This window comes from Paramacrobiotus metropolitanus, unplaced genomic scaffold (genome assembly GCF_019649055.1).
Source record: "Paramacrobiotus metropolitanus isolate TYO unplaced genomic scaffold, Prichtersi_v1.0 Parri_scaffold0000477, whole genome shotgun sequence".
Lineage (NCBI taxonomy): Eukaryota > Metazoa > Tardigrada > Eutardigrada > Parachela > Macrobiotidae > Paramacrobiotus > Paramacrobiotus metropolitanus.
The window spans coordinates 3,513-17,965 of NW_026570697.1; the positions used below are offsets into that span (position 1 = coordinate 3,513).

The following is a 14,453-nucleotide window of genomic DNA, read 5'->3' on the forward strand; positions in this document are numbered from 1 at the left end:
TTATTTATTTTCTGTTATCTAAGATTCCAAATTATAAAACATTTTATGAAATTTAAATTGAATATTACGCTATTTCTCTCAGCTTTTAATTGATGCTCGAATTATTTTCAAATTCATGGTTATTTTAGAAATAGCTCGCATTTTTTGAAATTTCTTCAAATTTAATTTTTTAACTTCGTATAAATTTAAAAAAATTTCTTTGCTTTTTGGTAAGGATGCATTTAATTTCAGAATATATCTAGGATATCTATCAGTTTCCCACTCTCAGCAGGGCGCCATGGGAGGGAAACCGAGAAACAGCCGAAAAATGTGCCGATTGGGGAATCGAACCCCGGCTACGTCGTTAGATCCGTAGGCAGTACCACTGCACCACGCGTAGGCAGTACCCCTGCACCACGGCGCAAAGTGTTGAACATCCTTTAAAGACTTTGTCGCTGTACATGAGCCGCTTCTCTCCTCACACCACGTTTTCTGTCTAAAATTATTTTTATAATTTTAAGCATAATTAATTCTCGATACATGGCAGGTTTTGGTTTTGAAATCATATTTCAAATTGATTGTCTTCTAATCTATCAAATTCCATTCTCAATGCTGGTCGACTTTAATTTGAAAGCCACTAATACAATTTTTTAAATGGTTATGTTACATGAATAATTGGCAGAGCGAAATAAACGGAAAGGTCACGGCGGTATAAGACCGGCCGGTTTCGTAGTCTAATATGCAGTGTTTACGAAAATATGCATTAACGGCAACGAACGAGACGGCAAATGCGAGTCAGGGATTGTTGTTGAAGGAAATTGGACTGCACTGTTGTAACTCTCCGAAATGCACGAAAACAGCGGGATATAAGAGCAACAAGTGGAACGGTATATCAGATAACAGCATGCACGGGCATATCGCCCTTAACAATCAGAAAGCGCATTAAAGGAGAATCGGCACATACTAAGTGATTCAGGCATTGGGCAAGGGAGAAGTAGCGAGCCGAGCATCAGAACAAAGTCTACATGTAACACTTCTCTCCATGAAAAAGGACTGTCCGCAGTCCATAACTAACATAAGAAAAGCAGAAAAGCCAGTCAACCAGCAATGCGTTAAAGCAGCTATGTTGCATTTTGAAATTTTTGAGATACATCTACGAAATAGCAGATAGTAAGATGCAACTAATATCTATACTTGATGCGGTTAAAAGAAGTACAGATAGTACAGCGGAATATTCTGAATTTTATTTATAGAACGCTTTTAGGGAAAACCGGATTGAACCAAATTTTCAATTGATAAATATTTTGGATTTTAAATTCCCTGACTCATTTTATAATAAATGCGGTTCGATCAATGATATCTTTCGGTCGTCCTTGAACTTGAACTTTGATCAGCGGTTAACCATACACCAAAACCACAACACAACACCGTATTCACGCAAATAAACAGACATTCCATTCTCTGAGGCAAAATCGACACAACAAAATTTATAGATCTTAAGTCACTGGTTTCAAACATTGTTCGTTCGCTTGTCTAAACACACGCCTCTTTTCCCCGTTTTTTTATAATGCAACTTTAGTGCATACAGTCTACGATGCTAAACTCGTGTCTGACTGATATTTTTGTGTCTTCTGCGATCGAGTCGCGCGTTCGACGATCCCGTACGGAATTCGTTTTTTTTTTGTTTTTCACAGCTATTTTTAATGCTGGTGCTGACAGGCTTTGGTCAGAGACATTACAGCCAATGTCATGCTGTTGCGGACAAGTTTTCTGCAGAGACTTCACAGCAGATGGTATTGCTGTTTCAGACAGGGTTTTGTACATCGATTCTAGACTGCGTTATTTAAGGAAATTTTGAAGCATGTGAGCGATTCTTCATTCGCGTAGACACTGTGCAAACAAACTGCTGCACCAGCTTATCCGTTAACTATTTTATTTTAAGCTTCAATATCTAATTTCGCCCCAGAAAATTTTGATCTCAGTCTATTCACACAAATACCATGAGTTAACCATGGCCATAATGCTGGCTACCTATTACGAGCACTCACTGATCATTGCAAGGCTGTAATGACTGATAAAAATCGGCGACCTAAAGCTTCAGGTAGCGAACCCAATAGAACTGGGTTCCCGGGATAGAACTGGGCCGATCTTCACGAACCTTTCTTTTGTTTTAAAAATTTGAATCAAAATCTGACAAGTAACCAAGGAAATTTCCTGACCAATGTTTGTGATAAATTTTCTACAAAATAAAATGATCCTTTTTATTGAAAATTCAAGTAATTAATCCTGACCATGTTAAATTGGACTAAATACAAGCGAGAACCTGACTTGATTTGAATTATCTAAGCAAAATATAAAAACAAACAGCATAAAATACAATATTTTTGAAATTTTGCAATAAAAATTTTTTTTTTGAGAAATTTTAATTAATTTGCTGGCTGACTTTACATGAGCGGAAAAATAAGGCTAATGCTAAGCGGTTATACGCTGCTCATGGTCGGTGGAGTTCCGTACCGAACCGGTGCCAACTTCCGGCGCTGTTCCATCAACGCATTTCCAAAGGTCACCGTCGGTTCCGTCCGTGGGCCAAGCGTGTGATGCGGGGAGGGAGTCCGGGCGCCGATCGTTGATCCATCCGTGTCCTCGGTGACCATACGCGCATTGGCGTAGACAGGATCCTGTCGCACCATGTCCGAAGGACGGTAACGCGGCGTCATGGGAATGTCCACCGTCCGTGTGGGTACAGTCCGAGAAGGGTTCCTGTCCTGGGTTTACGTAGCGGTGGCGATGACCGCGGCCGTTTCCGGCCGTCGAGGCTGGAAATCGTACTGCCGGCGCGAACGGGGGCGGCAACAATCTATAAGACAGCTTAAAACGCGATAACCGTTCGGTGATACCGAACGCAAAATATCACAGCAATAAAAACGGTAATCGTCGTAAGGGAAATGTTCAGAAGGCTGTGCCAGCTTATAGATTTGAGCGTACTTTGTATGTATTTTGGACTTATAATAGTCGACAAATTTGAAATACCAGTCTCCAACATAAGGCCGGACAATTCGGCCGTCAAGTCCAGAAATCGAAAGGGGTCAACGGACATGGAGTCCCCGAGAGTTTCTTCCAGGTTATCGGTTAGGAATTTTGTCATAAAATGCCAATGAGATAGCGACTTATGGAAAGTCGGGTTTACCGGCGTCCACGTACCATCCTGGTAACGGTAAAGTGCTCCATGGATAATGACCACGGAATGACGATGGAGACAAACTGAATGTCTCTTTAGAGTTTTGCCATCGAGTGCGATGGTGTATCCGCGGTCATCGTTTTCGGCTGCGATGTACGGATTTGGTTCGCACGTGGAGTATTTTACTCCAATCGTAACGTTTACTTCAGTGCATTGGTAGATGGTGGCAGAGTCTCCGAGAACGACTGCGGCTTGACATTTCGAAAAACCAAGTTTGGCTCCGACGACAACGGGTGAAAACTGACTGAGCAGAATCAGAGTTTCCATCTCAGTGCGATCTGCCTGGCACTGCAGCCGGTGTAGATGATTTAAGATTTTCACTTCTTGAAAGGCGAAGAAATCCTCTACGTATTGTAAGTGCGATGACAGCAGAGTCGTTATTTCTGCCGAAAGGTTTGTATTCAGTCGACTCTGAATTCCAACAGGTGGGCGAACGGGAGGACGAAGTTCTGCAGTAGAGTTCGGACGATAGTAACCGTGGTAGAATTTTATTCTGAGCGTTGGGTGCGATCGAACGTAATGGACGGACGCACTTTCATCGCAAGTTCTTTCCATTTTCTCTTCTACCGTAAAACTAAGTTGATGCAAGTGATCACGGATGTGAATCTCTCCCGATTTTAACTGGAACAACTGTCCTCGCTGTTGAGTACGGTGTTGATACGACATTTCGTCAAGTTTTTGTCAGTATCCCACACATAAGTTACGTGTGGATGGACACTGAATTCAGCGCGGATGGACGAAGAGATTTCGCCTGTTGTAGAGAGTACCGGACAGTCGTCACACGTTGTCTCAAGAGTTACGTTTTCCAGAAGGCAGGTAACGACGTCAGCACGGCGGAACTGGTTCCACCGGCGGTCGACTACGGGTATTGCGTCGTACACCCACGAACGTCCGCTTTTAGTCATTTCATTTCCATTACAGACCTTCGTTCTTGCCATCTCACGGCACTGGTCAGCGGTGACCGGAAGTGCAATTTCGAAATTCTGGCTATTATAGCCTCCGAAAAAGAACCCTTCTTGAATCGTACTTTTCATAATCATACGACATGCGGAGCCTGTGAAAAGTCGGGTAATGTTCTTATAGTCGAGAATGTGGTACTTCACATCGTGAGTTTCCCGGATTGGGCTATCAAGCTGATCGCACCTAATTCTGGCTGAAAGGTCAGCAATTCCTACATATTTACTGCGCGAACAGTCGCACAAAGTCGTATTTAATGCGGAAGTACCCGACAACGTACAAAGTAAAAGAAACAGCGATAGTGTCACAAAGCTGGGTAGACCAGCGCGCATGCGTTTTGCAGGAACTGGAGGCGGCGGTGCCTCGTTTTCTGGTCCTGAGTCGTCGCTCGTAAGACCTTCCCGATTTCCTGGTTTAGCCGGAGCGTATGCGAAGTTGTGAACCGTAGGTCCCTTTCTCGGTGGTTCTTCGTCCAAATTCACAGTTACGGTAGATTCCGCGTCGGAATCAGAATATGCTTCCAGAGGAGGTGGACTGTCAGAGTCCTTCCTCGCATTAGAAGCGTTTTCCGTCATCGGGAACAAATACGCGCAATGAGGACATATGTCGCTAACAGCGCATTCTGCGTGATACTTGTGGCCGCGAATACACTCCATCATCGGCGGAGTGCATTCTACCAACACCACTTCCGTACCGCAAACGCACATTCGGTGGCGGTAGGCGGCTATGAGACATTGAGTACAAAGGAAGACGGGACGACCTTTCTGGTACAGGACGCGGGTATCTGTTGGTTTATTACACCTTCCGTTATTTTTCCGCGTTTCACAAAGACGAATGTTAAAAATGTCTGTCGTTCTGGATGAAATAACTACTGCGTCTTCTCGATCCCTGTTAAGGAGTATGAAGTCCTGACCGATCGCCCGGAGGGCATTGTTTGTAAAGCATTTACAGTCAAAACTGATATCCGTATCGTGGTACGCGACATGGCAGATGTGCTCCCTGGACGAAGTCGGAAAAATGCCAATAACAGGAGAACTGTGTATCGGCAAAAACGGCATTAATGCTTTGAAAGCTACGACTCTGGCTTCGTCATTGTGGGGGATCAATGTCAAAAACTGATATATTAACGGATGGTTGTGAAAATTTCTGCGATAGGTTTTGTACGTGTCGGCAACTTCGCCGAGGTTTTGCCGCAAAAGCCAAGCCCAGAGCCGTTTTGTCAGTGGCGCAGAATCAGGATGCGTTGTTTTGGCATAGCGAAGCACTACACAGACCTGATTAGTGGGATCTGCGTAAGAATTTTCCTCAACAAAAAAAACGAATGCGCAAAATCGTGAGCTATTCTGTTATTGAAATCCCGTTGCGCGTGCACATAAGAGACTTGACCGGGAGGATACCCAAGGTGTCGGTGGTAAATTCTGGTCGTACTACAATGATCACAATGGTTGGGTTCTCGTGTACGATGCCCTGCCTGACAAGTTTTAACGGTCAAGTCGTTGGGATGCTGGAAATAGCCGTCGGTAAACAACTCGTGGTTGGTGGCTTTATAAAAGCATTCCAGACAGAAGAAATCTGGGACAAGCTTATTATATAAATAAAGACCGTAACGTTGGGCCCGATTGCTGCACCTCACGATCGGGGCAATGAGCTCCGAGTAATTAATTGTCCGTGCGTCACATATGCCAGGATCAGTATTACACTGAAAGGTCAGCGACGGCGTTGTCAAATCAAGTTGTGTCGTTACGCATCTGCATGCGAAAGGAGCGGGAAAACCGCGTGTTAATCCGTAATTTCCTACGGCTAGCTTAGCCAAGTACAGCGACGGAAAGAACGGTTTGAGCGGTATATCTGTGTCAATTTTGGAAAGGGCACTTATGCAACTTGTGAATTCCGCAAGACGAAGATCGTCAAGAAAAGTATTGTTTACGGTTGTTATACGCTCGATTTCATTGGAATCCAGAAATGGTTCAAGATAATTTTTTAACACCTCCAATCGGGCGAACGAAACCGTACGTGCACTGGGGACTTCCGAAATTACAGTTGTCAAAACTGTTTGACGATTGGCAAGAGGATGAAACTCATTAGCAACACTCACGTGACAGAAATGGTCAAGTACGTACCGGTTGCCCAAAGTCGATGGGTTCAGGCCGGTGTACCTGTAAACTGGTGCCTGACGGCCGTTGGGATCAACGCTCTACAACAAAAGAGAGAGAAAAAATTAACTTAAGATAAAATAAATTCCAAAGCTATTATATGAAAGTAAGCTACTTGTTTCTTCCTTTTTTTTTATTTTTAGGTTTTATTTTCTTTTTTTTTATTTTAACCGATGATACATGAAACAACAAAATATAAATGCTTATTTTTCTCTCTTTTGTTTCAGGCGGTCCGAACGTCGAACCGTGTCTATTTCGTTAGTTCCGGTCATCGGAATGTCAGGCGGGGGTGTGGACATTGGATCATTTGTTGCTCGACAATTTTCGAGATCAACGTTGTCCAAGTCTCGTTTCCCCTTTTTAAGTGGTTCTGCCAGAACCGACTCAACATACGGTGTGTCCAAACCCTCGCTATAGTGGCGCAAGCGCTGCACATGGACAACCTGAGTCTTCGGTCGACCACGAAGAGATTCAATTTTGTAATTAACTTCGGACACTTGTGAGGCAATCCTCCAAGGCCCGTGCCAACGAATTAGAAATTTGGGAGTAAGGTTATTTTCAGGAGAAACAATTTCTTTTGGCGGCCCTTTTAAAAGTACTAGATCGCCAGGTGCAAATGCGTGTTCACGCCGGGTAACATTAAAACGCGGAGCCGTCTTATCTTGTGCGTGATTCGCCATGAGACCGGCAACCTCGCGCAAGTTACTAAGGTACGTCTGAATTTGACTTGGAAGCGTTTCATCAGGCTCTTCGAAATCAAGATTTTCGCCAGGATTGATAACATTATCGATGGGATGCGTCGGGTTATACCCGTGTAACAATTCAAATGGTGAGACCTTGACCGTGTCATTCACCATTGTATTCAAGGCAAAAGTTATTGGTATCACAAGGTCATCCCAATTTCTGTGTGTCGGAGACACGTAGTGCGCAATCGCTTTAACGAGAACACCATTTATCCTTTCGGTAAGGCCATCAGCCTTAGGATAATACGCCGTAGTCGTACGATGAGTAATGCGTGCTAGACGCAACAAGTGTTGCAAGAGACTTCCGGTGAAATGAGTCCCGAGATCCGTAAGGATCGACCTTGGGCACCCATGTCTGGAAATAACTTGCTCGTACAGAAAATGTGCCGCATTGGCGGCAGTTACCTCGGTTCACGTAGTCGCGCTTTTGATCCACTTTGTCCTGGCAGGAATGGCATGAAGAAATGTATTCCGCAACATCGTGCCATGTTCGGCCAGTAATATTTAAGGTACAGGGCTTGAAACACCTGGTAATCCCGCGATGACCGAGATCATCGTGATATGCCCTTAAGAGTGTGACTTTTAGGGAACTAGGCACCACAATGAGATACACCGGATCGTTGCCACGAAATACGATTTTATACAAAATTTTCTCCTTTACGACGTAGTGCTGAATTCGCGTTCGAAATTTGGCGGTGTCGGTGGCACCGTTCAGGATTCCCAAGATCTTTTTACAGAATTCGTCGGTTCCCTGTAGAGCAGGGATGTCGACCGGTGAATCTGGTACGACTAGGGAGCAAATCTGCGGTAACGATGGTGGTAAAGGTGATCGGGAGAGAAAGTCAGCTACGTTATTGGCACTTCCTTTTCGGTACAGGATCCTTATGTTGTATGGGCGCAAAGCCAGGATCCAGCGAGCGAGACGACCACTCGGGGTCGGTGTTTTAAACAAAGGAATTAAGGAGTTATGGTCCGTCACTACTGTGAACGGTTTCGGACCTCCGAGGTAAAAATGGAATTTGTCAGTAACCGACCAGAAAATAGCGAGGAGCTCTTGCTCGGACGTATGATAGTTCTTCTCTGCATCGGTTAACGAACGACTTGCGTAGGCAACGACCTGAAGCCATCAGCTTCCGCTGTGTTAGAACGGCCCAGTCCATCCAGACTGGCGTCTGTTTCTAAGACGTGTTCTTTCTCATTGTCGAAATGAGTTAGAATTGGTTTTGTTATTAAGGAATTTTTTATTTCTTCAAAAGCAAGCTGCGATGGACCAGACCAATGAAACGGTGTGTTTTTTGCTTGTTAACTCGAGCAGCGGAGCGGCAATGCGCGAAAAATTTTGATGAATCGTCGATAATGCAGCACCCAGGAATCCCTAACGTCCCGGATACATGCAGGTACCGGACGGCTACAACAGCCTGAACGTTGTCCGGATCTGGGGCAATGCCCTGAGAATTCACCATATGACCTAAGAATTTTAGTTCCTTTTGCCGAAGAAACATTTGCTTGGTTTGATTTTGAGTCCGGCTTCGAAGCCGTTGCAAAACGATTTGAAGATTTACCAAAAGATTTTGCCACGAATCGGCATAAATTTCGACATCATCAAGGTACAGGATTAAAATTTTTCCTTTGAGGTCACCCAGGACGCGATCCATCATACGACTGAAAGTCGCAGGAGCCGTCCGTAACCCAAAGGGCATTGCTTCAGATTGAAAAACGCCGTCCGGCGTTCGGAAGCAAGTTAGATTTTTGGAAAAATCATCCATCTTGATTTGCCAGTAGCCACTGGCTAAATCAAGGCTGGTAAAATAACACGAATTTTTCAGACTGTCCAAGCAGTCGTCAATTCTTGGTAACGGGTAGGGATCAAAAATAGTATCTTCGTTTATTAATTTGTAAGAGACGCAAAACCGCAGGGATTCATCCCTCTTCCGTGCTAGTACCACATTAGCACATCGTTCAGAAATTTCACATGGGCTAATCACGTCCTTCCGCAACATATCCTGAATCTGTCGATTGATCTCGACCTTTTGCCATTCGGCAAAACGCCGAAGCAGTTCCACGACTGGATTCGCTTCCGGTTTCAAAACAATCTTATGTGTTAGCACATTACATGTGCCAAGGCCTTGGTCGTCCGTCGGGAAGACCTCCGTAAAATCCATTAGCATGCGTACTAGTTCTTTTTGCTGGTCCACCGAAATTTCACCGTAGTTTAAATTTTCATTATTAATGTCTGAGACTTTTTCCGCAGTTGTGGTGGGACGAAAAAGGTCATCAATGTCATCTGTGATTTCCGAATTATTTTTCATAAAACGTTTGAGGTTTTCAGGCAGTACCTCGTCCAACGCAACTGCACTATCCTGATTCTCTCGGTCCGGAACCTCGAGGGTTCGTGTTCCTGTAACTGTTTAAATGGCATCTCTGATCCCGAAATTCTCTGTAGCGGGTTCCTGATGCTTTGGGATTGGTTTCCCCTCGACTTCAATGTTAGTTAGTTCCTGATACCCTGCGACCTCAGTGGCAGGTTCCTGGGCCTCCGGACACAAAACCTCCGAGACCTCTAACTTGAATCCTTTCTGAATGCCAGTGACCTCGGTGACCGGTTCTTGGGTCTCCGGGATCGGAATCCCCGGGACCTCGACCGGACCTTTCAAACTTCGTTTGGTTTTGTTGCGCGTTAGCAACCCAAAATTAAAAAACTTTTCACGATCGGCTAATGCCCTTATCATACTATTTTTGCTTACTTCCTGCCCACCTTGGGAGGAACTTGCTGCCAACAACTGTAACCCCTCGGGGCCTGCGGGATCTGTACCATCAAGTGTCCTCGCCGTTCCCGGAGACTGTTCCGCCAGCAGAACAGCCTCGGAAACTAAGTTCTTGGGTGCGGCCAAACCTGGGCTCGCCTTCTTTCTGAGCTCGCCCGGCAACACGGGTTTCTCAGACGGGTTCTCCATTATTATTTCTACGGCAACTCGTTTGCCTGTCTTCGGACCATCTCGTGGGTCGGATGGACCGTGTAAAAGGTAAATGGGATTATTAAAAACCGGTTTCCCATTCCCTTCATCCCGACTATTATCCGGGTTTGCAAGGCCCGGAAAACAGTAGTAGAGCAAGGGCAAGACAACAGAATCATTACGCAGTGTTTTGGAACGAAAATCAATTTGGATCCGTGTTTGGGTAAGGTAATCGATACCGATTAATACCTCAAATGGTGCTTGTGTTATAACAAATAACTCACATGGTTGGATTTGGCCCAAAACTTCTAGGAGAACATCGATTTTTTTATTTAACTTGCGTTGTGATGTTATTGTGGAAACGTATGGACCATCGGTATCAATTATTTTAAAACGATTAAGTTTTGCGAAACTTTCTGTAATTAACGAAATCCCCGAACCGGTATCGAGTATCGCCCGACACGAAATATTATTCACACGAGCCCGACAGATAATTGGACCTACTTCACTATTTTTGTGTGGGTTTATGATGAAATGGTCTGTGCGTGCGTCAGTACCACGCACAGACCTATTTAGTTTAAAGAAGCGGGGTCGTCCATCGGGAGCTGTTCCCATGAAACCGCCTGAAGGTTACTGTGATAGAAAACTCGTGTCGGATTTGCAACTGTACCGGCTGCCGGAAAAACTGGCGGGAGCTGTGGTCGAGCGGGTTGCTGACTACCTGTAATCATAGGGACAGGTTGGGCTGGACCCACAGCAGGATAAGCATTATGTGGGGGTGGCGGTCCGTAAGTACCGCGAGCCACTGCGTTGGCGTAGGAACCACGGCCTCGACCGCGACCGGTCGATCCTCGGTAGTTTCGACTTTGCGGGTTCTGCCAGCAAACGCCCTTGAGATGGCCTGCCTTCCCACAGTAATGACATTTACGAGACTCGCGCTGCCGGGTATCGTGGCGTTGACCACCGGCTTCCAGCTGACTAAGCCTAGCGCGAATAGCTTCCATCTCAGCGGGATCAGGCACCGCAACATCGACTCGTACGGCTTTTGCCTGCGTATCGGTTGCGGGCGGAAAGTTTCCGTAGGACTGCGTCGACCGTTTCACCGTTTCGGTTTCAACTCGGGGCGCTCGACGTGAAGGTTCCGCTCCAGCTTCCAGGAAGGCTAAACGTTGCCTATATTTATAGGCGCGCGATATATTCTTCAGTCGCTCGAGAAAATCTGTAGTGTCTTCGATCTCGTCATAAACGGAAACGATTTCCGCTTTTAAGCCATCACGCAAACCTTGAAACAGGTGTAGTATTAAATCATCAGGGGAAGCGTTAGGATTACGCGTCGTCACGATACGCAAAATTCGCGTGACGTACTCGAGAGGGTCATAAGTTGAAAGCATTTTCAAACTGGTGCCCTCGAGGTCGAAATCGATGGGATTTTTCCCGAAGGTCTCCTTAAGAGCCTTCTTCAAATCATCCCAGCTGTTGTCATCGGGACAAATGACAAACCAATGAAGGGCGTCGCCCCTGAGACAAGCTCGAAGACAACTAAGTAACTGTCCTGACTTCCACCCGTAAAGGGTTCCCTGTGACTCATATTCAAGAATAAAATTGTCGACATCCTCAAGAAAAGTCCCTGTGAATTTCGGCAGGTCCCGAATATTAGGGGCACGGTGCTGAAACCCTTTTTCTGCTACCTGATTATCACCATCATCATCGCCTGGCGCCATGATTTTTTCTGGCTTTCTGTTCGCTCTACGAGGTTTGCAGGTCTGTTTACGTAATACGGAAAGACGACCTTTCAATTCGGTCCAGCTTAAGTTCTGATTCACAGCAAACCGGAGAAGGTATCCTGTGGGTGAAGGCGATAGGGATTCAATTCTCTGGTCAAAGGGTATGGCTGAATGAAGACTCAGATCAGGTGATTCATAGAAAGCTGTGTTATGTAGGTCTGCTTGATCAACCGTATGGGGGTCGGAGTCCGAAGACGACTCGACGACGTTCCCAGGAAGGATTGGCTCTGGCTTCTTGTTTCGATGCTTGAGCCAAAATTTATCAACCGTGGAATCGGAGCTATATTTCGGATCCAGGTTAAATCAATCTTATTAACTCTCAATTTTCATACGACGGGTGAGGCCATGACACAAAAAGTAGTGGAAAACAGGAAATGGGTTTGGTACCACGATTGTTCAAGGAGAAATTATCGGACTGATCGCCTAATAAAGAATTGGCAAAAACAAGGCGCAGCTGACTTATCAACTTCTGTCATCCGGCTGCGCACAACAACAACAGCCAACTATCTTGGTAATAATCTTTACCAGGAAAACATGACGGGATGATTCATCCCGAGGTAACGATTCTTATTCTTATATAGAACGGGTCACGGTTTGGAAAAATATAATTCATCTGATAACATACATGTTGAATGCTATGTGCAGCATAATATTTATGCTGTTTAAATGGATACGTACAAAAATAAAATGTAGCCCTGTAAAACATAACCGGAAGATATGAAAATTATTTACCAAAAGAAGACAAAAGTAATGAAATGAAGTTCATAGAACTGTAGATAATTTTTCGAATTATGAAACCACATAAAAGAGAAAGAGAATCTCACAATCGATGCGGATTTTGTCGATGCGCATTAACCAACAACGTGTTACAGCAAGGACACACGGTTTCTGTTATATACTGGAAGACATAAAGGTCACTCAGGTTTTGTCGAGGCGCAACTAAATGTGTTCTCCTGGACTCAAGGTTAATACAATGGACAAACAAAACTTTTGCATCATTGCTGAAAATTGTAGTACAAAAATCTGCGAATTCATCAACATCATCACTTTGTTTTGTCTGCCAAACACTGTGAATTATTCGGCCTGTATGATCACGTGAAACAGTTTTATATGAGAATTGCATTTCACAACAGATTATTGAGAAGAATGAGATAAAAGAATATATGGATTTATTCCAATAGAAGAATGAAATTCATACGTAAGAATGCTTACAACACGGGCACGTTGCCTCAGCAATACACTTTTGTACATACGCATCCGTACTTTTTTCACGAACATTAATACCGCTTCCGATGGGGTTGAATGTCACGTAATCAATTAGTAATGCCTCAGGATTATTTTCGAAAAAGGTATTACAAAAAGAATCGAAAGCTTCTTCGTCAGCGTGATTTGCATTCCGAAAGAAGCGCCAGTAGATTACGCCATCAGATGTACGGCGACAAAGAACTTTATAGTCGAATAACCTTTCTTAAAATGCATAACAGAAAGAAAAGAAATGTCGCACAATGATTTTCATGAAAAAAAAGGACGCATGCAATAAAGACGATTAGAAAATGCAAATATTGAAATATTAAGAATATGGAGATCAGTGATTTATTCTATTCAGGAATTTGCAGCACATTGCGCATACCACCGAGCGATACCAAACGATCAACAATATCTTGAACAAGAGAATCCGTAATAGGCATTTTAAATAAAATCCCTGTATCTTCAGTATCCAGATTTTTCCACTCGACATACAATACAGTCGAATATTGAACAAACAGATTATTGCAAAATGCCGCTAGTTCATTATTGTTTTGGAAAGGATAAGTCTGCGACAATTGATGTATATACACCTGATTATTAATTCGCTGAACAAGTGACAATTCGTATACCATATTTAAATTTTAAAACGAGTAATGGATTATTCACGAAAGAAATTATTGAAATGCAAACATTTTCAACAATGGTAAAGCACACACGGCCGTATTACGGCACATATGACACTACAGTGTCATGCACTGATATAATTCACGTGCACTGTCGGACGCCTGACAACCATCTCTAATCACTTTTCGGATTATTAAATATTCAGACTCACGTTTCCGGTATGTTGCCGGTCCATGCTGTGGCAATGCGCAAGAGAAATTGCCGGGTGGCCAGGTAATGGCACGGCGATGCCGGAAATAACGGTCACCGGTTAACACGGCATAGGACAGGAAAGAAAACAAGGCAAAATAGAAGGACGACTGTAATAACCGACAGGTATTTTCTCAGTCGTCGGACCATTTGTTACATGAATAATTGGCAGAGCGAAATAAACGGAAAGGTCACGGCGGTATAAGACCGGCCGGTTTCGTAGTCTAATATGCAGTGTTTACGAAAATATGCATTAACGGCAACGAACGAGACGGCAAATGCGAGTCAGGGATTGTTGTTGAAGGAAATTGGACTGCACTGCGTGACTCCGGCGCCACGAAAACAGCGGTATATAAGAGCAACAAGTGGAACGGTATATCAGATAACAGCATGCACGGGCATATCGCCCTTAACAATCAGAAAGCGCATTAAAGGAGAATATCGGCACATACTAAGTGATTCAGGCATTGGTCAAGGGAGAAGTAGCGAGCCGAGCATCAGAACAAAGTCTACATGTAACAGTT

General features: G+C 44.3%; 1 protein-coding gene across 4 annotated transcripts; it reads right to left on the bottom strand.

The window, feature by feature from the left end:
• Positions 1 to 649: 649 nt before the first annotated feature.
• LOC129602458 (uncharacterized) lies at positions 650 to 14,237 on the bottom strand. Of its 4 annotated transcripts, none has more exons than XM_055501477.1 (3): positions 13,892 to 14,237; positions 6,295 to 6,368; positions 650 to 2,836 (listed from the first exon to the last, which is right to left on the bottom strand). In XM_055501477.1, exons 1-3 carry the CDS (start codon positions 13,913 to 13,915, stop codon positions 2,452 to 2,454), a joined length of 483 nt encoding a protein of 160 aa, XP_055357452.1. In that variant the 5' UTR covers positions 13,916 to 14,237; the 3' UTR covers positions 650 to 2,451. The 4 variants fall into 4 exon arrangements, with proteins under 4 accessions (XP_055357452.1, XP_055357450.1, XP_055357451.1 ...); XM_055501475.1 differs by having other exon boundaries at positions 650 to 4,271; XM_055501476.1 differs by having other exon boundaries at positions 3,010 to 6,368.
• Between the last annotated feature and the right edge of the window lie 216 nt (positions 14,238 to 14,453).

What these genes read in the sequence shown, in the direction of transcription:
- LOC129602458 (XM_055501474.1), bottom strand. Translation starts at nt 5,232, where the DNA reads ATGCCGTTTTTGCCGATACACAGTTCTCCTGTTATTGGCATTTTTCCG.